The sequence below is a fragment of the Ailuropoda melanoleuca genome, chromosome 1, assembly GCF_002007445.2.
Source record: "Ailuropoda melanoleuca isolate Jingjing chromosome 1, ASM200744v2, whole genome shotgun sequence".
In the NCBI taxonomy this organism is placed as follows: Eukaryota; Metazoa; Chordata; class Mammalia; order Carnivora; family Ursidae; genus Ailuropoda; species Ailuropoda melanoleuca.
In genome coordinates, this window is record NC_048218.1 from 159,994,140 (window position 1) to 160,016,458 (window position 22,319).

At 44.9% G+C, this 22,319-nt stretch overlaps 1 protein-coding gene across 1 annotated transcript in view; it reads left to right on the forward strand.

The window, feature by feature from the left end:
* DNAH11 (dynein axonemal heavy chain 11) overlaps positions 1-22,319 on the forward strand; it is a 323,435-nt gene that overhangs the window by 223,427 nt on the left and 77,689 nt on the right. The window contains exons 62-67 of the mRNA XM_034643547.1: positions 1,703-1,816; positions 4,568-4,711; positions 5,331-5,513; positions 7,275-7,376; positions 16,614-16,748; positions 21,808-22,065. Coding sequence (XP_034499438.1) covers positions 1,703-1,816; positions 4,568-4,711; positions 5,331-5,513; positions 7,275-7,376; positions 16,614-16,748; positions 21,808-22,065 — 936 coding nt within the window. The remainder of the gene's footprint in view (positions 1-1,702; positions 1,817-4,567; positions 4,712-5,330; positions 5,514-7,274; positions 7,377-16,613; positions 16,749-21,807; positions 22,066-22,319) is intronic.

The following is a 22,319-nucleotide window of genomic DNA, read 5'->3' on the forward strand; positions in this document are numbered from 1 at the left end:
ATATATAAATTATTCTACCTTAGAATTTGAATAGGCAGGAGGAGTTAAGTTTTAGTCCTCCACAGAACTTCAGGTGTCCTAACTGTGGCACTGGGTACAGTCCCCATGGTGATTGTGGCATAGGCTCTGTGAACAAAAGTGCGCAGAGAGGATTGGGAATGAGAAATACGTTGACCAACCTAGGGTATTTTTTCATTTTCACTTGTGGGTTTTCATTAATGTTCAAGATTGCTCTGGTTATAAAGACTAGCCAAAAGAATAAGACTCCATGAACGTTAAGGGAGTCCGATGGAGAGGAATAGCAACTCCCAGTCTCATCGAAACAGCCCTCAAAAGGAATACTGCTCTAGCACTGAAACTCCGTGATCCTGAGACCAGTTTAAAATGATGCTATTTTAAATGGTAGCAGACAGCGTTTATAGATTGAACATATCCTTATGGAAGGTACATAACCCTGAGGTACGAACTTACTCACCTCTCCGCTCCCTTTCATCTGCAGTGATGATCTCTACACACAAGCAGTGTCCTGGTTTTACAATTTTCATGGTCCATTCTTGGCAGCCCTGTGGGTTTTGGAGTAGTTCTCAGAAAGCACGTGGGGTTTTCTTATTTATGTTAACAGTAGCTCTGTACAGATTGGCAGGAGATCACGTCTCTACCCCGAACCAATTATGTTCATAAAAGCTACAGTATACAGCAAAATAATGGCTAATCAGAAGAATGGTAATTACTGCTAAGTAAACTGTACTAGACAGCATAATTTGTTGTAAGCACTATTAAATTTATGGTATGGCTGAACCTGTTCATTCCAAACACATCTGAAGAAATGCACTTTTGCTCACACGTTACATGCCCCAGTCACCATCCCTGGAATCAGTGTCCCATGGTGACTGGATTCTGGTGCCCAGTTCCACAGCTTTGAAACTCCAGTTTCTTCTGAGGATCAAAGTTGACTCTTCCTGGCCATTTGACCTTTATATGTGTCTCACGAGGAAGAGGAAGATAAAAACTCCAAAGCTTGTCATTTGCTCTCGGTTCAGGTTTATCAGATGGCTTCCCTCTAGGCATACCATACGCGTTCACATCAGGAGGCTGCTACGGCACCCTCTCTGGCATGGGAAGGGAGCTGCTGGACCCTCCTCAGTGAGGTGCACATCAGTGTGATGGTTGTGTTGCCAAAGACAGAACGGCTATCCTAGCTGTAGTTTCTTACCAGGTCCTTAGAGAAACCAGTAATTATAAAAATTAGATCTGTGGTTAAGCATACACAGAAAGAACAATATCTTCTAGTCAGTTGAACCAAAAAAGCTTCCCACTTATTCCTAAAGAATAGCCGACATGGCTTTTGGGCAAATGTAAACACAAATTAGATAGGGATTTCTAGCAAGAATATTTTCTGTCTGTGCTACTGACCCAGCCTGGATTTCCTCTTGTGCAGGACACTCTCAGAAAGAAAATGGAAGAGCACAGGAATGGTTCAGTCTTGAATTTATTATTAGCAGCACCTTATAATTAGAACCCTTCTTGGAGCACTTCAACCTTTGAGTCCACTTGAGTTGGGTTGTGTGACCATATGTTGTGCATATACAAAGCTTTGTGTGTACACGGTGCCTGAGATGAATTCGTCCTTAGGACAAACGCCTCACCTGTTGGAAATAGAGACGAAGGTGACCAAGGTTTGTGTGCTTTCCTCTCTGATTAGGTGACAGCCATTCAGACCGAAGTGTCCCAGAAACAGAGAGAGTGTGAGGTGGACGTACTAAAGGCTGAACCTGCGCTCGTGGCCGCAACAGCTGCACTCAACACACTCAACAGGGTAAAGATGATTCCCTGGCTCGCAGGATTCCTCCACATAGTATTTAAAGATCCTCAGAGTTTGATTAACTGAACTCAGAGTGAATTCTGTGCAACCAAAGAGTTTTTTGAGAAGAACTAGAGTCCCATAAAATAAAATATTAAAGTAGGAACACGCATTTGAGGTCATCACTAGGAGTGTGACTTCCTTTCCCATCCAGGAGTCTGTCCTTCCGCACCCCGACAAGCAGTCTCCTTTTGAGTATTTCCAATACTGTGGGATTTATACTTTACTGAGAGGCAGCTCTATTGTTCGCTGCTGGATTTGGCCCAAATCTGGTTGTTCATATTATGTGTTGCTTTAAGAATCAAGTGCGGACTCTTTACTTCCTCTGGGTATAAAAAGGGGGCATCAGTGAGAGATCCTCACGAAAAGAACAGTGCACTAGGAACAGAGATACCTAGGTTTGGCCACATCATGTTTCCTAGATTCAGCTTATTAGCAAAACCTCATTGAGCTTTTGAATTCCCCTAAGAGAAAATGATGTGTGATAGTTAGAGGGGTACTGTAAGGAAAAACGGAATTGTGGGCACTGTTATTTTAGGAGTCTGCAGCTAGTTTTGCACTCAGGTTCCACTAGGCCTCTGGGGAGAATCCCAGGGAATTAGCAGGCCTGAGGTTCTTAAGATTCAACCTCAAATAGTAAAGGATCCAGACTTCAACTGACCTTCAAAGAAATAATGTAAGTCCTTTTTCTTTTTCTTTTTCTTTCCTTTTTTTTTTTTTTGATTTTATTTATTTATTTGAGAGAGAGAAAGCAAGAAATAGAGCATGAGCAGAGGGGGAGAGGGAGAAGCAGGCTCCCTGTGGAGCAGGGAGTCTGATGCAGGGCTCGATCCCAGGATCCTGGGATCGTGAGCTGAGCTGAAGGTAGACATCAAGTCCTTTTTCTAAGGTGTTTTGTTGGTGGTGGGGTTTTTTTGGGGGAAAACAATTGACTGCGAGCAAAGAGTTATTATCTACATGGATATTTCTTATAGTATTAGCATAAAACTGTAAACTTTAAGTGTCATTTTATTTTTTTTTTAAAGATTTGTTTTTAAAGAGTGTGAGTAGTGAAAGGGGCAGAGGGAGAGAGAGTCTTAAGCAGACTCCTCACTCAGCATGGAGCCCAACAGGGGACTTGATCTCACAACCCAGAGATCATGACCTGAGCCAAAATCAAGAGTCAGACACTTAACCAACTGAGCCACCTTGGCACCCCAAAGCTGAAAACATGAAAAGAATATAAATATACCATAATAGAAGATTGACTTTTATGCACATATTCTGCTGCCATTAAAATACTGTTGGATACTAATTAACGACTTGAGAAAATATCTGGGATCTATTAAGTGAATGAAGCATATTATAAGATAGGATATACTATATGAATTTTTTTTCTTTTTTGATAAGAATGTGCTTGTGCACTAAAAAATGGGAGGGACTCCTGGGTGGTGCAGTCAGTTGAGCGTCTTGGTTTCAGCTCAGGTCAAGATCTCAGGGTCGTGAGACTGAGCCCTGCATCAGGCTCTGCTTTTGGCTTGGAGTCTGCTTGAGTTTCTCTCTCCCTCTCCTTCTGCCCTTACCCTCCCACACTCATGTACGTCTCTCTCTTAAAGGAAAAAAAAAAAAAGATAAATCTTTAAAAAGAAAATCTTCTTAAAATTGGAAAAAATAAAAGGTAATAGTAACTGATTATCTCTTAGTAATGGAATTTTAGATTTTTCTCTCAACACTGACATGTTTATTTTCTTTGTGCTTCTCTACAGTTGCAACTTTTTCCCCAAATATATTATCATTTACCCATACAAAATAAATTAATGTCACTTAAATATAAAATTCAATGTATTTACAAAAGATGAAGATATTTACAAATTATGCAACAATCTTGGTTAGCCAGCTCCCAGTTATCATTAGCATATTTTGGAGTTTTGCTTTTGTTCTTGTTTTTCCAATCCTTTCCATTCCCAAGTAAATAGGCAGTTTGCAGTAATGAAGAAGAATCAGGTTGAACATTTGATAGGGTTTTATAAGCAAGAGTCTATTAGGTAGCTCATGAAATGTCACGGGAAGTACATAGTTTTGTAAATCCTGTGTCATGAACTTAGATAAATTGCTCATAGATAGTAATTCCTGCCTCAAAGTATTTGCCTTAATACTTGTAGTTCATACAAACTTATTAATACCATCTGTGGGGTAAATCAAGATTTTGACCAGAGATGATTAGGGAGTTATGTTCAGCCTATTTGGTCGTGTTCCCATTCGAGAGTCGTCATAGTGTAATCATTCGAGAGTCGTCATAGTGTAATCGAAGAGGTTTCTTGTGCAGAAAAACAAAACCAAGAGACCCTCAGCCAAAGGATGGTATTTCTGGGCGGGCCTGGTTAAAATGCAGATATAATACATACGTAGGCTAGAACCCATAAACATGTTAAAGACTTTGTGTATAAAATTCCCTGGGCTCGGTGAGCCAGGCTCCGCAGCCCTGGTATATCAGATGGAGAATTTAGGGGAAGCGAAAGAGACCAGTGCCATTTCCAGAGTATCAGAAGAGTGCCGGGTGAGAACTGAATCTCCTCGGGTCCCAACATGGAGTCACAGACGGCAAAAACTGCCAAACCGGGGCTGTAGGGACAAGGAGAGGGAGGAGGCCCCTGACGACCGGCTCGCTAACTTCACGGCTCTTCCCCAGACCTGCCCTGCTCTTCAGTGTGACTGTGCTTTTCTTAGGTCAACCTCACTGAGCTGAAAGCCTTTCCCAACCCGCCGAATGCAGTTACCAACGTTACCGCGGCCGTGATGGTCCTCCTGGCTCCCCGGGGCAGAGTGCCTAAAGATCGAAGTTGGAAAGCAGCTAAAGTCTTCATGGGAAAGGTATCAGACAGCCTGGCAGGATGAAAATGCCCAGTTTCTCTTCTTAGTGCCGTGTTTCTACTTGACAGCAAAAGATGTTCAAACCAAAGGAAATCATCTTTGCATTCTTCCAGCATAATCTGCCGTGTGTGCTCTGGACTTAAGATTTTTGTTTGGCAAGTTGGAGGTTAGCTTGGGGTTATTGCATACCTAAGTCAACACTAGCAGCTCTCGGAAGGTTGCTAATTATTTGCAAAATTATGAAAGCGGTTAAGTGTAGGAGGGAGAAAATTACATGGATTTCTTATGCTGGAAAAATGTTGCTAATGCACGAGAAGGTGAGGCAGAGGGGCTTTTTGGTAGGTGTTTTTCCTTTTCTTTTCTGTCTTTTCTTCAAAATGTGAATGCCTCCTGTGCGGGGACTGAATATTTTACCCTGGGATAGAAGAGATTTTAAAAGTGTCCATTGCTAATTCTCGCTTCATACCATAAAGACCAAACAAGTCAAACAGTAGGATAAATGCAGCTTGCCAATTTCGCCTTTGTAATGTGAGTCCTAAAAGCTGATTTTAACTTTTGATCTTGGAATTTTCTCTGCAGCCAAAATGGGTTCATTGCAATCAGTCTTTTTGCTTTACAGGTTGATGATTTTTTGCAAGCGTTAATTAACTATGACAAAGAGCACATTCCAGAGAACTGTTTGAAAGTAGTAAATGAGCAGTATTTGAAAGACCCAGAGTTCAATCCAAGCCTGATTCGGACCAAATCCTTTGCAGCAGCTGGTCTGTGTGCCTGGGTCATCAACATCGTGAAGTTCTATGAGGTATCAGTCTTACTCCGCTGGGCTACAGCTGTTACTCGCAAGGACCAAGATACTAATTTCTGTAGTGGCAAAAAAAAGTAAAATAGTTTGATGTTTAATTACCTGAATAAGATGAAGTTCTAAGATTGAGACCCAAAAGCGTCAGACTAAACAGAGTTCTACACAGGAGGATATTTGAAATGTTTGAAACTATCTTTTTTTTAGGGTAGAGTGATCAGCTACTGTACATCAGATAGCACTTAATTTGATTTGATTAGATAAAAACTTGCTGGTTGATTAATTATATTTCTTTATGTTAAAATATTAATTTTGCAGGGCGCCTGAGTGGCTCAGTCAGTTAAGTGTCTGCCTCCGGCTCGGGCCATGATCTTGGGGTCCTGGGATCGAGCCCTATGTCGGGCTCCCTGCTTGGCGGGGAGTCTGCTTCTCCCTCTCCCTCTGCCTCTGTGTGCTTTCTCGCACTCTCTCCCTCAAATAAAATCTTTTTAAAAATTTAAAGAATAAAATAAAAAATATTAATTTTGCATTGACTTGAAGCAACTGCAGGTCTCAATTCATGTTTCAACTCAATCCCATCTCTTAATGCAGAAATTGCCACCATCTATTGTAGACTTAATGAGATGAGGAAATGCCCCCCCCCTTTTTTAACGACAAATACACTTATCATATTATGGTCTAATCCAAAAGTTTGTATTTTCAGGCAGCATAGCAAGAGATGATCATTTCATTTAGTCATTTATTTATGAGGTTCTCACCACCTGCCACCTGTCCTGCCAGCACGTGGCAGAACGCTGGACGTGAAAAGGGAACAGGGCAGGGCCCTTAAATGAAGAACCATCTCATTTTTTTTTTTTTTGGAAGGTTATATGTTATATTCAAAAATAGAAGTATGGAGGAAATACCAAGTATAATCAATGGCAGTCCCAAAGTGATTTTCGTAAAACCAGGTTATAGCCTTTTATATTGAGGCCCGACGGGAAAGGGACCCACAGGAAGAGGACCCTATGGATCTGTCTCTTCCGTGGAAGCCTGTGTAGAGCAAGTGTTGGGACAGATGGGAACTGACATATAGCCTCTCCCCCTCAGAAAATGTCTGACCCCTCTGCTCTCTTTGCACCATAGGTGGAATGATGAACATGGAGCTAGCCTGTGGCTGTGTTCTGTGTGGTTTTGCTATAAAAGAGAAAAGAAAGTGTCATTTCCTTCCTCTCTTGCCAATGGGGAAGAAAGTAGGTGCCCCACATTCTCAAACCACCGTTCAAGTAACATACCCTGAAGTTGGCAGGAACTTGGAAAGTGAAAGCACGGTTAATACTGTGAGACTATCTCCTGTGGTCCTTTGTGGTTTTGAGAGTTTCTCCACACTTGTTTTCTGCTTTAAAATTAAGACTTGGTCCCCACTTGAGCTATATAGTTCCTGCCCACTGCAATTTCTAATGATAGGAAGATTATCTGCAAATTTTAGGACAAACCTACTGGAGCATCTTAATATTGTTTGATGTCTATAGCAGTTTACGCAAGGATTTATAACTCTCGTGTCCGGAAAAAATGGCTCAGTCGTGGACAGCCAGACAGAATTTGGGAGGCTGTGTAGATTTTGGCTCTGCTGTTGGGTGATGCCATTGCTAAGAAATAAAACCCGTATTGTCAGGTGAGCTAGAAATTGTAATGACAAAGCTTCCCTCAAATGTAGGGTTGAACGATCTTGTGTCCTCTCTGCCTCTCATTACCCCACGAGTTAAACCCCATGTGGATTTTCAGGTCTACTGTGACGTGGAACCCAAACGGCAAGCGTTAGCCCAAGCCAACTTCGAACTGGCTGCAGCTACTGAAAAACTTGAGGCTATCAGGAAAAAGCTTGAGGTGAGTGCAAAACGCAACACTAAGGAAGTTCCCAAGAGGTGGCACCTCCCCCACTTAGACAGGGTCGTGTCTGAGTCCAAGCAAGTGGCAAGGAGCTTGAGCTTTCACCGGTACACTCATTTTCATACTCATTCAGTTGATGNGCAACACTAAGGAAGTTCCCAAGAGGTGGCACCTCCCCCACTTAGACAGGGTCGTGTCTGAGTCCAAGCAAGCGGCAAGGAGCTTGAGCTTTCACCGGTACACTCATTTTCATACTCATTCAGTTGATGCTGTCTGTCTGCTATATGCTGGACCCCGACCTGAAAAAGTAGAAACTTTGATGGTTTCTGCACTTAAAAACCTTTCCTGGTCTGATAGGAGAAGGAAGAGCATTGCCCATGATGATTAAAGGCAAGGATTCTGGAGCCAGACTTGTTCTTCCTGGAGAGATGAGAGAAAATTTCAGAGGGAAGCCGTACTCGACATGGGCTTCAAAAGTTTCCTAGGAATCCCTGGGGTCACTAGGTTGGGAACGGTATTCCTAGCAAAGAAGGAAGAAAAAGAAGGAAGAAGCAGTTGGTGCACTCGAGGAAACTCAACAGGCCAGAGCCCTGAGGAAGACGAGCGTTCGGGGGAAGGTCAGGAATAGCACAATGACGAGGGATGAACTTGCAGAGGTGAGCAAAGGCCTTCTTTGACTCTTAGGCTAAAGAATTTGAATGTTATCTGACAAGTGAAATTGGAAGCTTAGAAAGATTGTAATAGGCTAACGGTGTGATCAAACTGACTTGTAAACAACTGAGTAGAGGCAGGAGGAAGGGAAGTGTCCAGACGCAGGCAGACAAGTCCCAGGCATGGCAGTGAGTCCCGGTGGGACCTCCGCTAAGGCAGGAGCAGCCACGATGGAGAGAGCGAGTGGGTGCCAGGCTAGCTGATGGCAGGGGGAGAGGGGGCAGGAACCAGAAGAGGGATATTGAGGCCATAGTGCCTGGCCTGGAGGAGCGCAGCGCAGTCAGACTGATGGCACTGTCCAACCCTGGCAACTTAGGGAACCCGTGGGATCTTCAGTTCCGTTTCGGTAACATGGTGATTGGAACAGCTGCCTTTCAAGGTGGGCGTTTGTGATTTATGGCTCCCTGGGACCCAGTCTGCCTTCCCAGGGAGTATCTTGGGGAAATGATGCCTCCTCACTGGAGACACTCAAGTGGGGCTTTTCCCAGAGGTGCCCCTCCCTTCTCCAGCTAAAGGCTGGACATACAATCCAAGCTTTGCCACTTTCCACCTCAGTCTCTAGAATTTGAACCATGAGCACAGGAATAACGACGGCTGGCAGAGGTCATGCGTTCTAGAGAGAGGGTCCAGGTGAGACTTCGGAGGAGTTCCTGTTCCTGAGATTCTCAGGAGCTGCTGGGTGCCTATTCTGTGGTTCTCTGCCTTTTTCCTCCCTCCTAAGAGCCTCCCCAACCTCCATTTCCTTCTGGTAAATTCCCTGAAGCTTGAATCAGCTGGGGGTGGTTTCTGTTTCCCCCCATCTATGAACTGTGATGCATTGAGATGCTACTGTGTGCAGTACACAGTCAGTGCTTCATAAATGTTACGGAGAGTTTCCGCTCGTCCTGTAGAAAACCCTGTGTTGGGTGTTCAGCTGTCAGAACTGCAGTTTGGAGGCAGGCCGGGCTCAGGACTGTGGATTTGAGAACCCTGGCTGTGAGGGTCATAGACGTAGGGAGGTAGTCCGGCGGGAGTGTAAAGAATAAGGCGCAACGGGAGCTGAGGGTAGACCTCAGGGACAATGTTCCTGTCACAGAGAGCATCCTGCCGTGGGTCGCTGAGCAGATCAACTCAGCCGCCATGGTCGTCGGGGCATCCAGTACTCACAGTAGCCAGGCGGCTCGTGAGCCCAGCTTCTTACAGAATGAGGCCTGAATTAGACCTGCTTATGTCAGAGGCCACGACTTGTTACTTTGGCAAAAAAAAAAAAAAATGTGTGTGTGTGTGTGCACACATGTGCACGTGCGCAGTGTGTGTGGGGTGCACTTTCTAATAGAGGGCACCTCCCAGATTTAAGGGCAGGTTCTCAAAAGACGAGGGAGATCATCCTTCCAGAGCAGAGCCTGAGGTATTGACTTTCTGAATCTATCAAGAAGGAATTCAGTCGGGCTCTCATTTTACTATTCAGTCATAAAAGATGTCTTTTTTCTGATAGCTATTTTGATAAGATGGTTAATAACCCCAGAAGTCGTCTTAAGATACGGAACATTTCAGCCCCTCTCCCTGTAATTCGTGCCTCCTTTCTGTCCAGAATGCTGCCTCTCCCGCACTTCCTGACCCTCGCTCCCGTCCACGTGGCTCGCCCATCCTCTCCTCCCTGTGTGGTCCACGCACACTTTCCATGACAGCGCCGTCCGTGCTGTTCAGTAAACACCTGGTGACTACTGAAAGAAAAACAGGCAAACTGTTGATTTAGATAAACTTAGAGTAAGCATACTCATTTTATAAAAACTACCTTCCTTGGTCAAAACTCTCAACTTGACCAAAGCCTTTAAAAAACATTGCCATCGACTGTGAATGGTTTCATGTTAGTTGCAAGCAATTTGATGTTCCTAGAAACGGGATGAGGGTACCAGCCACATGTGATCCTAACCATAAGACTTTCTGTGGTTGTGGAATTAGTGATCCTTTGGACACAGCCTGCAACTGGCTGAATAGAATTGTTCGTGTCAGTTGTTTTCAGAGACCCACGACACAAGCAGAGGTTCACATATCAATAAGCCTCAGAGCTAAGTTTGCAGACACAGGGAAAAGAAGACAGAGTAATAATTGAAATGTCTTGATTAAGAATGGCTCCCCCCATCCCCCTACCACAAATGGATTTCCAAAGAGTAGTTTCTAATGCAACAGAGTCTCTGCCATTCCCACCACGGTGCCATTCGCTGTGAAGACGCCGTGGCTGGCCGTGGCAAGGACCGTGCCTCTGCGTAGTTGCTGTCTGTTGGCACGGGTTAGATGAATGTTGGAGCCCAAGCGAAATTACAGCTTTTGCTAGCTTTGCCTTCGTTTCCTGCAGCCTCTGATTTTTCCTCCCTCCTGGGTTTCCCTCCTGAGTTTACATCTCCTGTTGCTGTCTTGCCTCGCACAGTAGGGCTGTGTCTGACAGCAGCATCTGTGCTACGATGGCAGTCCATTCATACCAGGGTCGGTCTGTATGTTTTTGTTCCTTTTACTCTTCACCTCTGTAAAGACTAAAAGATGGCCTTTTAGTGAAGGCTGAGCAGAAAAGAACTGGCTGAGTTGGAGTGGAAGCACGGCTGCCACGTCTCTCAAACATGCAGGAGCAAAGGGTGGCCATAAAGAAAATCTGCAGCCATTCTTGTTGGGGCCCTGGTACTCCAGGTGTGTCCCCTAGACCAGCAGCAGCAGCAGGGTCCCCGGAGACTCGTTAGAAGTACAGATTCTCAGACCCCACCCCAGACTGACGGAATGAGACACTGTGGTGGGAGAACCCTGGAGTCCGGGTTTTATCAAGCCCTCCAGGTGGTGCTGGAACACACTCATGTGCGAAGCCCTGGTTTTAGGGTGCTTGATGGGCTGGATCCCTTGGGCCGCGTCCCTCCTTTCTCACTCCATTTACTTCTGGAACCTGAGAGGCCAGGGCCTGTCAAGAACTGTGAAGGAACTGAGATTTGACCCTACTTGCAAGCTAACAAGTTAGCCTGCCACAGTTTTACGGACACGGGCGGAAGACCCGACCCCTGGGGGCGAGAGTCTGGGGGACGCCCTGATGTACAGTGCAGCCAGTGGCACGGACGTCATGCATCGCTTCTCTGGGCCCCCAGCCCGTGGGGTGATGCAGCGGAGAAGAGCTGATGCTATCCGCCCACCGTCAGTGTCGCACCTGAGACGTGCCAGGTGCAGGAGCCCCCAGTATAGAGAGCACAGCAACTACGGCTGCTCAGCCTTCATCCCAGAAAGAAACCTATCCTTCTTCTTCTTCCAGGGAGACAGTTCTGGCTTCTGCCCAGAGAGGAACACCCAGAAACCAGGGCGAGAGACTGTGGTCTCCCAACAGCCAGCAACCCTTCCCAGCTTTATGCAGGGAATGGATAGAAACCACTTTATACCCTAGTTCTATGAATATTTAGGTCAGCCCAGGAATTGGGTAACATTATTTTCATTTTGCAGGTGATGAGACCGAGGCACAGAGAGGTTAGGTAAGCGGTCTGCCTTGAGGCCACTTCACTGGTAGCAGAGAGTCAGTAGGAACGCAGGTGTTGGAGGCCAGAGCTCCCATGTGCTCCTGGATTTTATAAAACCATGAGTACTTCTAATAACCTAACAGACATTTAAACATTACTTATTTTAATCTGATTTCTACTTGGTGACATGTGATTATCTTCTCCCGTTCTCATATATTTGATCTCATTTTGCGTGTTAATCTTAAGTAGGACACGTACATCTTTTAGAGGGGCTGCTTTGATGATATAAACTAAATAATGGTATGATAATTGGGTCATTGACAGATCCAAGCAATCTCTAAATTATGAATAGTGTATGTTCTACAGGTTTGCTTATTGAAGTCTCTTGGAACTTGGCACTCACTTACAAAAGCACTGTTACCAGTCTTATTTAGGATTGTTAGAGCTTGGCAGAGAGCGAGGTGCTGTGGTAAGGAGTCTCCCTAGTACTGTTCTCTTAGGCAAGGGTTTTTTTGGCTATCCATAACAGACACCTACTTAGAAAACCTTAAGCCAAAAAGGAGCTGGGGATGAGTCACAACTCTGAGGGAAAGAAGTGTGACTTGGTCTCGGGAGGAAAGAGATCCAGGAAACGGAAAGCTGCCACGGATGNTGTGTGTGTGTGTGTGCACACATGTGCACGTGCGCAGTGTGTGTGGGGTGCACTTTCTAATAGAGGGCACCTCCCAGATTTAAGGGCAGGTTCTCAAAAGACGAGGGAGATCATCTTTCCAGAGCAGAGCCTGAGGTATTGACTTTCTGAATCTATAAAGAAGGAATTCAGTCGGGCTCTCATTTTACTATTCAGTCATAAAAGATGTCTTTTTTCTGATAGCTATTTTGATAAGATGGTTAATAACCCCAGAAGTCGTCTTAAGATACGGAACATTTCAGCCCCTCTCCCTGTAATTCGTGCCTCCTTTCTGTCCAGAATGCTGCCTCTCCCGCACTTCCTGACCCTCGCTCCCGTCCACGTGGCTCGCCCATCCTCTCCTCCCTGTGTGGTCCACGCACACTTTCCATGACAGCGCCGTCCGTGCTGTTCAGTAAACACCTGGTGACTACTGAAAGAAAAACAGGCAAACTGTTGATTTAGATAAACTTAGAGTAAGCATACTCATTTTATAAAAACTACCTTCCTTGGTCAAAACTCTCAACTTGACCAAAGCCTTTAAAAAACATTGCCATCGACTGTGAATGGTTTCATGTTAGTTGCAAGCAATTTGATGTTCCTAGAAACGGGATGAGGGTACCAGCCACATGTGATCCTAACCATAAGACTTTCTGTGGTTGTGGAATTAGTGATCCTTTGGACACAGCCTGCAACTGGCTGAATAGAATTGTTCGTGTCAGTTGTTTTCAGAGACCCACGACACAAGCAGAGGTTCACATATCAATAAGCCTCAGAGCTAAGTTTGCAGACACAGGGAAAAGAAGACAGAGTAATAATTGAAATGTCTTGATTAAGAATGGCTCCCCCCATCCCCCTACCACAAATGGATTTCCAAAGAGTAGTTTCTAATGCAACAGAGTCTCTGCCATTCCCACCACGGTGCCATTCGCTGTGAAGACGCCGTGGCTGGCCGTGGCAAGGACCGTGCCTCTGCGTAGTTGCTGTCTGTTGGCACGGGTTAGATGAATGTTGGAGCCCAAGCGAAATTACAGCTTTTGCTAGCTTTGCCTTCGTTTCCTGCAGCCTCTGATTTTTCCTCCCTCCTGGGTTTCCCTCCTGAGTTTACATCTCCTGTTGCTGTCTTGCCTCGCACAGTAGGGCTGTGTCTGACAGCAGCATCTGTGCTACGATGGCAGTCCATTCATACCAGGGTCGGTCTGTATGTTTTTGTTCCTTTTACTCTTCACCTCTGTAAAGACTAAAAGATGGCCTTTTAGTGAAGGCTGAGCAGAAAAGAACTGGCTGAGTTGGAGTGGAAGCACGGCTGCCACGTCTCTCAAACATGCAGGAGCAAAGGGTGGCCATAAAGAAAATCTGCAGCCATTCTTGTTGGGGCCCTGGTACTCCAGGTGTGTCCCCTAGACCAGCAGCAGCAGCAGGGTCCCCGGAGACTCGTTAGAAGTACAGATTCTCAGACCCCACCCCAGACTGACAGAATGAGACACTGTGGTGGGAGAACCCTGGAGTCCGGGTTTTATCAAGCCCTCCAGGTGGTGCTGGAACACACTCATGTGCGAAGCCCTGGTTTTAGGGTGCTTGATGGGCTGGATCCCTTGGGCCGCGTCCCTCCTTTCTCACTCCATTTACTTCTGGAACCTGAGAGGCCAGGGCCTGTCAAGAACTGTGAAGGAACTGAGATTTGACCCTACTTGCAAGCTAACAAGTTAGCCTGCCACAGTTTTACGGACACGGGCGGAAGACCCGACCCCTGGGGGCGAGAGTCTGGGGGACGCCCTGATGTACAGTGCAGCCAGTGGCACGGACGTCATGCATCGCTTCTCTGGGCCCCCAGCCCGTGGGGTGATGCAGCGGAGAAGAGCTGATGCTGCCGCCCACCGTCAGTGTCGCAGNGTCAGTGTCGCACCTGAGACGTGCCAGGTGCAGGAGCCCCCAGTATAGAGAGCACAGCAACTACGGCTGCTCAGCCTTCATCCCAGAAAGAAACCTATCCTTCTTCTTCTTCCAGGGAGACAGTTCTGGCTTCTGCCCAGAGAGGAACACCCAGAAACCAGGGCGAGAGACTGTGGTCTCCCAACAGCCAGCAACCCTTCCCAGCTTTATGCAGGGAATGGATAGAAACCACTTTATACCCTAGTTCTATGAATATTTAGGTCAGCCCAGGAATTGGGTAACATTATTTTCATTTTGCAGGTGATGAGACCGAGGCACAGAGAGGTTAGGTAAGCGGTCTGCCTTGAGGCCACTTCACTGGTAGCAGAGAGTCAGTAGGAACGCAGGTGTTGGAGGCCAGAGCTCCCATGTGCTCCTGGATTTTATAAAACCACNCCTGGAGTCCGGGTTTTATCAAGCCCTCCAGGTGGTGCTGGAACACACTCATGTGCGAAGCCCTGGTTTTAGGGTGCTTGATGGGCTGGATCCCTTGGGCCGCGTCCCTCCTTTCTCACTCCATTTACTTCTGGAACCTGAGAGGCCAGGGCCTGTCAAGAACTGTGAAGGAACCGAGATTTGACCCTACTTGCAAGCTAACAAGTTAGCCTGCCACAGTTTTACGGACACTGGCGGAAGACCCGACCCCTGGGGGTGAGAGTCTGGGGGACGCCGTGATGTACAGTGCAGCCAGTGGCACGGACGTCATGCATCGCTTCTCTGGGCCCCCAGCCCGTGGGGTGATGCAGCGGAGAAGAGCTGATGCTATCCGCCCACCGTCAGTGTCGCACCTGAGACGTGCCAGGTGCAGGAGCCCCCAGTATAGAGAGCACAGCAACTACGGCTGCTCAGCCTTCATCCCAGAAAGAAACCTATCCTTCTTCTTCTTCCAGGGAGACAGTTCTGGCTTCTGCCCAGAGAGGAACACCCAGAAACCAGGGCGAGAGACTGTGGTCTCCCAACAGCCAGCAACCCTTCCCAGCTTTATGCAGGGAATGGATAGAAACCACTTTATACCCTAGTTCTATGAATATTTAGGTCAGCCCAGGAATTGGGTAACATTATTTTCATTTTGCAGGTGATGAGACCGAGGCACAGAGAGGTTAGGTAAGCGGTCTGCCTTGAGGCCACTTCACTGGTAGCAGAGAGTCAGTATGAACGCAGGTGTTGGAGGCCAGAGCTCCCATGTGCCTCCTGGATTTTATAAAACCACGAGTACTTCTAATAACCTAACAGACATTTAAACATTACTTATTTTAATCTGATTTCTACTTGGTGACATGTGATTATCTTCTCCCGTTCTCATATATTTGATCTCATTTTGCGTGTTAATCTTAAGTAGGACACGTACATCTTTTAGAGGGGCTGCTTTGATGATATAAACTAAATAATGGTATGATAATTGGGTCATTGACAGATCCAAGCAATCTCTAAATTATGAATAGTGTATGTTCTACAGGTTTGCTTATTGAAGTCTCTTGGAACTTGGCACTCACTTACAAAAGCACTGTTACCAGTCTTATTTAGGATTGTTAGAGCTTGGCAGAGAGCGAGGTGCTGTGGTAAGGAGTCTCCCTAGTACTGTTCTCTTAGGCAAGGGTTTTTTTGGCTATCCATAACAGACACCTACTTAGAAAACCTTAAGCCAAAAAGGAGCTGGGGATGAGTCACAACTCTGAGGGAAAGAAGTGTGACTTGGTCTCGGGAGGAAAGAGATCCAGGAAACGGAAAGCTGCCACAGATGTCTGCTAGTGTCTCTCCAGAGCCATGTAACTTCTATTGCTGCCCTTTCTTTCTCTTTCTCCAGCATGTTTTTTTCCCTGCTTTCCTGCATCCCTGGTGGAACACAGTCCCTCTCCAAATGAAGCCCTCCAAAATGTACACCTCTTTCCTGGCTTTTGATGCCAAGGACAGTGACATACCTCTGAGTTTCAATGGCCTGTTTCCAGAAGTTACCATCTGATTGGCCCAAGCTGGGTCAGGTTGCTGAGGTCTGGAGCTGCTCAGTCATTAACACCCCTCTTCATTGCCTGAGTTACGGATCATTGAGAAATAAGAAAAGAGTCAGGAGGTGGAGAACCAAAAGATGACCATTATTAGAATAAAGGTGGTACCGGAGGATGAGGCTTAGGCACAAGGGAGAGGGGACAGTGCACCCAGGGCGGGTGTGAGTCCGGAGGGCTCGTCCACGCCCCCCACCCCTCAGGGGCTGTGTGCACTCTGCTTAGTGCAAAAGGCAGGTGAGAAAAGCTCACAGTGAACTGGTCGTCTCCAGTGGCACTGATGCATTTGTTATCACTAATCCTTTTCTTCCCTAACATATGTGTGCTACAGGGGCAAAGGTCAAGGAGGCAGGGAGGTTGGTTTCATTGACCTATAGGTAATAGATGCTTTAAGATGATTATACTGTTTCCATTTTACCTAACAATGGCTCACAAGCTAATTTTCACTCTTATCTAGGATTTGGATCGAAATCTGAGCAGACTCACAGCTTCATTTGAAAAAGCAATAGCCAAGAAAGTCCAGTGTCAAGAGGAGGTAAACCAAACCAACAAAACTATTGAACTAGCCAATCGGCTTGTCAAGGAACTTGAGGCAAGTTGACCTTTTGTTCAAAAATCTCAAATATTCAGATCACCTTTTTTTGGATTTTATCTTTATTTGCTGTCCATAATAACTAAATAGACATGGAATCAGTAGTGAAAGGAAATAATCAGCCTTCATACTATAGTTGCAACAAACGGAAAGGAAGAAGTGATGGATTCTTTACATTTTTTAGTATAGAGCCATGAACTCAGTGGTGTTCTAAGATTTGTTAGAAACCAAGGACAGGTGTTGGATAACGGTGGGATTGAACTGTTGTCTGATTCTTTTAATATACATTTGCAACTGAGTTGTACCATCAGAACATTTTTTTAAAGCTAAGCCGGCTTGGTTGGTCGCTTGGTTCTTCCTGTGGTATCTTTTGGCGAGTGACTGACATAGTAATGTTAATAATTACTCTATGAAATATTTTTTTAAAGATTTTTATTATTTATTTTAGATACAGGGTGCAGGGGGGAGGGGCAGAGGGAGAAGGAGAGAGACCAGCAGGCTCCGTGCTCAGCACAGGCCCAATGCAGGGCTCGATCTCACAACCCTGAGATCATGACCTGAGCCGAAATCAGGAGTTGGATGCTCAACTGATTGAGCCACACAGGCGCCCCTGTGAAATAAAGGTCTTTAAAACAATTCTTTATTAAATTTCTCCTGTTTGAACACAAGTGGTAGAAGAACATACCGCTTTTATCCTCAGGAAGTCACGAATTTTATTTGCTCTCCAATGTATAATTTGTGCATACAATAGATTCTTATTTGACCATAGAAAGGATTGAAGTCTTGGTACATATTATAACATGGATAAACCTTGAAAATGTAAATGAAAATAGGTGAAAGAAGACACAAAACACCACATGTCATATGATCCCTTGTACACGAAATATCCAGAATGGGCAAAGCTACAGAGACAGCAGGTTAGCAGTTACCAGAGGATGGACAAGGGGGCAGCATCTGGAATAATGCTAATAGGTGTAGAGTTTTCCATTGTGTGAGAGAAACATGCTCAGATTGCTGGGAATGATCACAGAAGTCTGTGAATGTACTAAAAGCCACTCAGTTATGTACTTTACAGAGCGACTATCACAATATGTGAATTAAGTCTCTGTAAAGCTGTTATTTTTATTTAAGTGCTACCCAAAAGTATGTAATTGAACTATTAGAAATGCATTTAACTGAAGGTGATGGAAAAGTTGATTTACAGTGGCTTGAACAAATGGGAATTTATTTTTCACATACTGCAATAAAATTGCACGGGTAGACCATTATCGTTGTTGAGCCAGGGAATTAGTGGTCAGATACCGAATCTCTTTGTACCCTTCTGCCTCTGCATACTTAGCAGCTGGTCCTTCACGCTCGTGCATTCTGCAGCATGGTCCCAGAAGGCTGCTACACCTCCACATTCGGGGGAGAGAGAAAATAATCTGGATTTTTCTCCTTTTACATGAAAAACGGAAGTTTTCCTGGCAACCTGTCTAGCAGACAGCCACTGAGGCTTCTCTAGCCAGAACTAGATTGACCACATCTAGCTTCAAAGAAGGCCAGCAACATGGGAAATGGGGTTATCATCCTTGGCTTAGCCGATCACAGTTCATCTCGTGGGGAAGGACACATCACCGCTCTTGAAAATCAGATTTGTCTTAGCAACAAAGGAGGGAGGATGTGTGTCAAGGTGGGTTCGTTTGGGCGATAGCCTAACTTTTAAAGTCAACTTCAAAAAAATCTAATTAAAATTTACTACAAATTTGAATTCAACCCTTCTCTGACACTCATGGTTCATTGTACATAAACTCAGGGCCAACTTGTAAAATCCACTCTTTGCACCCCATCTCAGTAATTACAGTTCTGTTCTTCCAGTGGTTATGGCCAACAGCTGTGGACTCCCTCTTGGGTTTTTGTGCTCCTTCTCATGACCCACACCCAGTCCATCAGCATATTGTTTTCAGTACCTTCAAAGTCCATTCCAAATCCTAGCCATTTCCCCCACACTGGTCCAGGCCACCCACTCCTCTCCCCTGCGGTACTGCCCTGGCCTCCACCATTGCCCCCAAAGTCCACTCCCCTTGCTGCAGCTGAGTAATTAAAAAAATTAACTTCATTTATGTCTTCCCTCTCCCAGAAGTCTCCAATAATTAATTGTCTAAATCAAGGTACAGTCCAAAGGCTTCCGCTGGCCTGCATGATCCAGTTCCCAGATGCCTCTCTGTCCCTATGTCTGTCACCTTCCCTCCGGCTCCAGCTTCACTCCCTCCTTGTTCTTCCCTCGTACTATCAGTCACTCCCGTACCAGTGGCCTTTGCCTTTTTCCTTCACATGGCTTACACATTTCCAAATAATGACATCCCTAGCTCCCTCACTTCCTTCAGGTGGCTGCTTAAAGTTCTCCTTATCACGTGGCTTCCCTCTGCCTGTACACATCCCCACCCACACCCACACCCCCACGCCATAGCCCTCTTTGCACTTAGTCGGCTTATTTTCTTCACAGCATCTATCACCACATGACACACTTAAATACGTACGTATGTGAATGCGGATACTTCGGGGGGCAGTCTTTTTTCCCCTGACTTGAATATTAGCTCCTCAAGGACAAGAGCCACATCTGTTTTCTGCACCCCTTGATCCCAAGGAGAGAGAATAATCCTTGGCACACCATAGGCACCCATCGGTACTTGTTGAGTGAGTGAGTCATTGAGTTTGGGGAATGACCTGTGTTCAAAAACAAAAAAAATCCTGTAGCCCTCGGAAGATTCACTCTTCTTAGATCAGTTGAGAAGTTCCACTGCTACCAGTGCACTTTGTACCTGTTCCCATTGAAAGTGATGTGATTTAAGTAGTTTGAAGTGTTTACCATTTGTGAGGTACCTAAGAAAATGAAAAAGTGCCATTTAATTAGACTGTTTGCTTGTAGTAGGTTTCGGATGTCCAAAATGTCTATGAAGGAAAGAACAGGGTCTACCATGTGTCTCTTCCACACGGCAGGTGTTCCAAAGGCTTTGCTTACTCATGATGATTTAGACAAGGAGAGGAAAGAAGGTAAAACCATGTTAACTAGCCAAAAAACAAATTACATATATATTTGTATACACACACACACATTTTGAAGGATTAATTGAAGATGTCAGACCTTTTCCTTTGAGGATAAATTCTTTCTGACTAGAACAGGAGACAGTTAACTTCTGAAAAGCATCAAGACTGATGATTTTGTCTATATAGCATTGACCTGGAAGCTATAGTCTCAACCATTCAGACTAATAAATCAGGCAATTTATATTTAATCATTAACTAACTCCTGAGCTGAACAGCTGTTCAAAATTAGAAATGGGTCACCCTGGTCAGGATGACATTACAGACAATCTATAATGCATTAGAATAAAATTATAGTGATTTTTAACTGTCCAGAAATTTATTACAGGACATGTTCCAACTCTTAAACCCTTGTTAGCCAATGTCAGTAATGATTTATGTTGCGTGGGTGGTATAGTGAAATTATTGACGATTTCAATAGCCAATAAGTCTGTGTTTAGTAAATCTTCAAATTTCAAAGCTGTTTTGGAGAATGAGGTGGGTGCACTTTATTGTTTATCATTTACTATCCAAAGACAACAAAGATGGAGGAAAGGCAAATGAGAAATTTCTCTTCAAAATTAATGGATATATGGTCGGTAGCTGAGGAGGGAAAGTAATGAATTCTATAAAGAGGGCTGAAGAGTTGAAGTTCCTTAGTGTTTGTATGGCTAACGTGGGGTGATCTTTATCAAGCAAAGCAAGGAGATGACCTTAAAATAGCTTCGATAACCATTCTCACTTGCTAATTTCACGACTTCCGTGTTGTGGGTGTTATGGTGGCTTGCAGGGAACTGGCGTTCCAGTCTCTTCTGACATAGATCATTTTTGCTTTCTGTGCTCTCTTCTTTCACAGGCAGAGCTAAATTCCACAGGGTTCTTCTTTGCTTGGACTATCAGATTGCTGATTTTTTTCAGTACCTATTAATTTGCATGTTCTTAGAATGTGATGCTAATTTTAGCATGCATTGAAATGGTGAGTTAGCGAGCGATCCTTCAGTTCAGTCAATCCATATACTTATTGTAGTTTTATTTAAATCCAATATTAAGGCCTCCATGTACTTAACCTGGAAATCAGATTTTAAATGGCCATCCAACTAGATAGAAAGACTTCAACAGCATTCTTTGAGTGTATCGTCTTCAAGACTAGTGAAACCCTACTGATTTCTTTTTCTTTAATATAGGCTATAGGTTCTTCCACTGATAGATTATATCAGAGAAATAACCCCAGTTTAGTACTACCAGCATTATTCTTTAATTAATAGTATCCAGGATAGCTGGCTTTTAAAGCTTTGCATTTTAATTAATGTGAGCAGTGTTGGTCGTTTTTCCTTTGTCTACAGTCAATTGATAGCCAGTATATTTAAAACAGTGGTTGTCTAGGGCGATGTAGTACCGTTGCTACAAAGCGAGAGGAAGGCAGAGCCACCAGGCTGCCATTAAAAATCCTAATGTCGGGGCACCTGGGTGGCACAGCGGTTAAGCGTCTGCCTTCGGCTCAGGGCGTGATCCCAGCGTTGTGGGATCGAGCCACATCAGGCTCCTCCGCTGCGAGCCTGCTTCTTCCTCTCCCACTCCCCCTGCTTGTGTTCCCTCTCTCGCTGGCTGTCTCTATCTCTGTCAAATAAATAAATAAAATCTTTAAAAAAAAAAAAATCCTAACGTCACTCAGTCAGACCAACCTCTTGGTCCTCCACTCTCAGAGCGACAGGAAGATGACTGTCAGCTTTTGAAGAAAGAGAGCATCCAACAAGGAGATTTGAAAGATCTCATGCCCTCTTGCAGTACACTGCACTAAGGGGAGTATGAGAGCCCCCTTCCTAAGGATGGGTTTCAAATGTAAGAAAGGTGATGATAGTCATACAGTCCAGTTCTGTGCCTTCCAAAGGCTCTGCAAAAGGACGTAGACTAAAATGGAGCCCTAAGGTGGTCATCTTAAACATTTGTTTTGTTGGTGTTCACCCTGCAATTACATCTGAGTTATTTTCCCTTCCAGTCAGAGAAGATTCGCTGGGGTCAGTCGATTAAATCATTCGAAGCTCAAGAGAAGACCGTCTGTGGAGATGTTCTCCTTACCGCAGCCTTTGTGTCTTATGTCGGATCCTTTACAAAACCGTATCGCCAGGAACTGGTAGACTGCAAGTGGGTTCCCTTTCTCCAGCACAAGGTAAGCTCCCTCCCTTCCCTTGGCAACATTTGGAAACACCATCTTGGAATCGCAGTAGAAAAAACAGTAGGTATACCCGGCTCTTTTGTACCTTTATCATGACCGACCTACTGACTGACTGGAAATTCTAGTAGGAGAAAGACATTTCTTGTGTGTCTCAGTGTTTCTTGTTTAAATGATGGTTTCAACACAGAGATGAAAAATAATAAATTATTTTTTATACACTCCAGTGATACAGTTGCAAAACTCCTTTTAACAAAACTGATAACTGAAATCAAATTGGGGTTATTGTTATGGTATGGCATGAAACTTTGTTTTCTTTCTGACATGACGGGTTATTT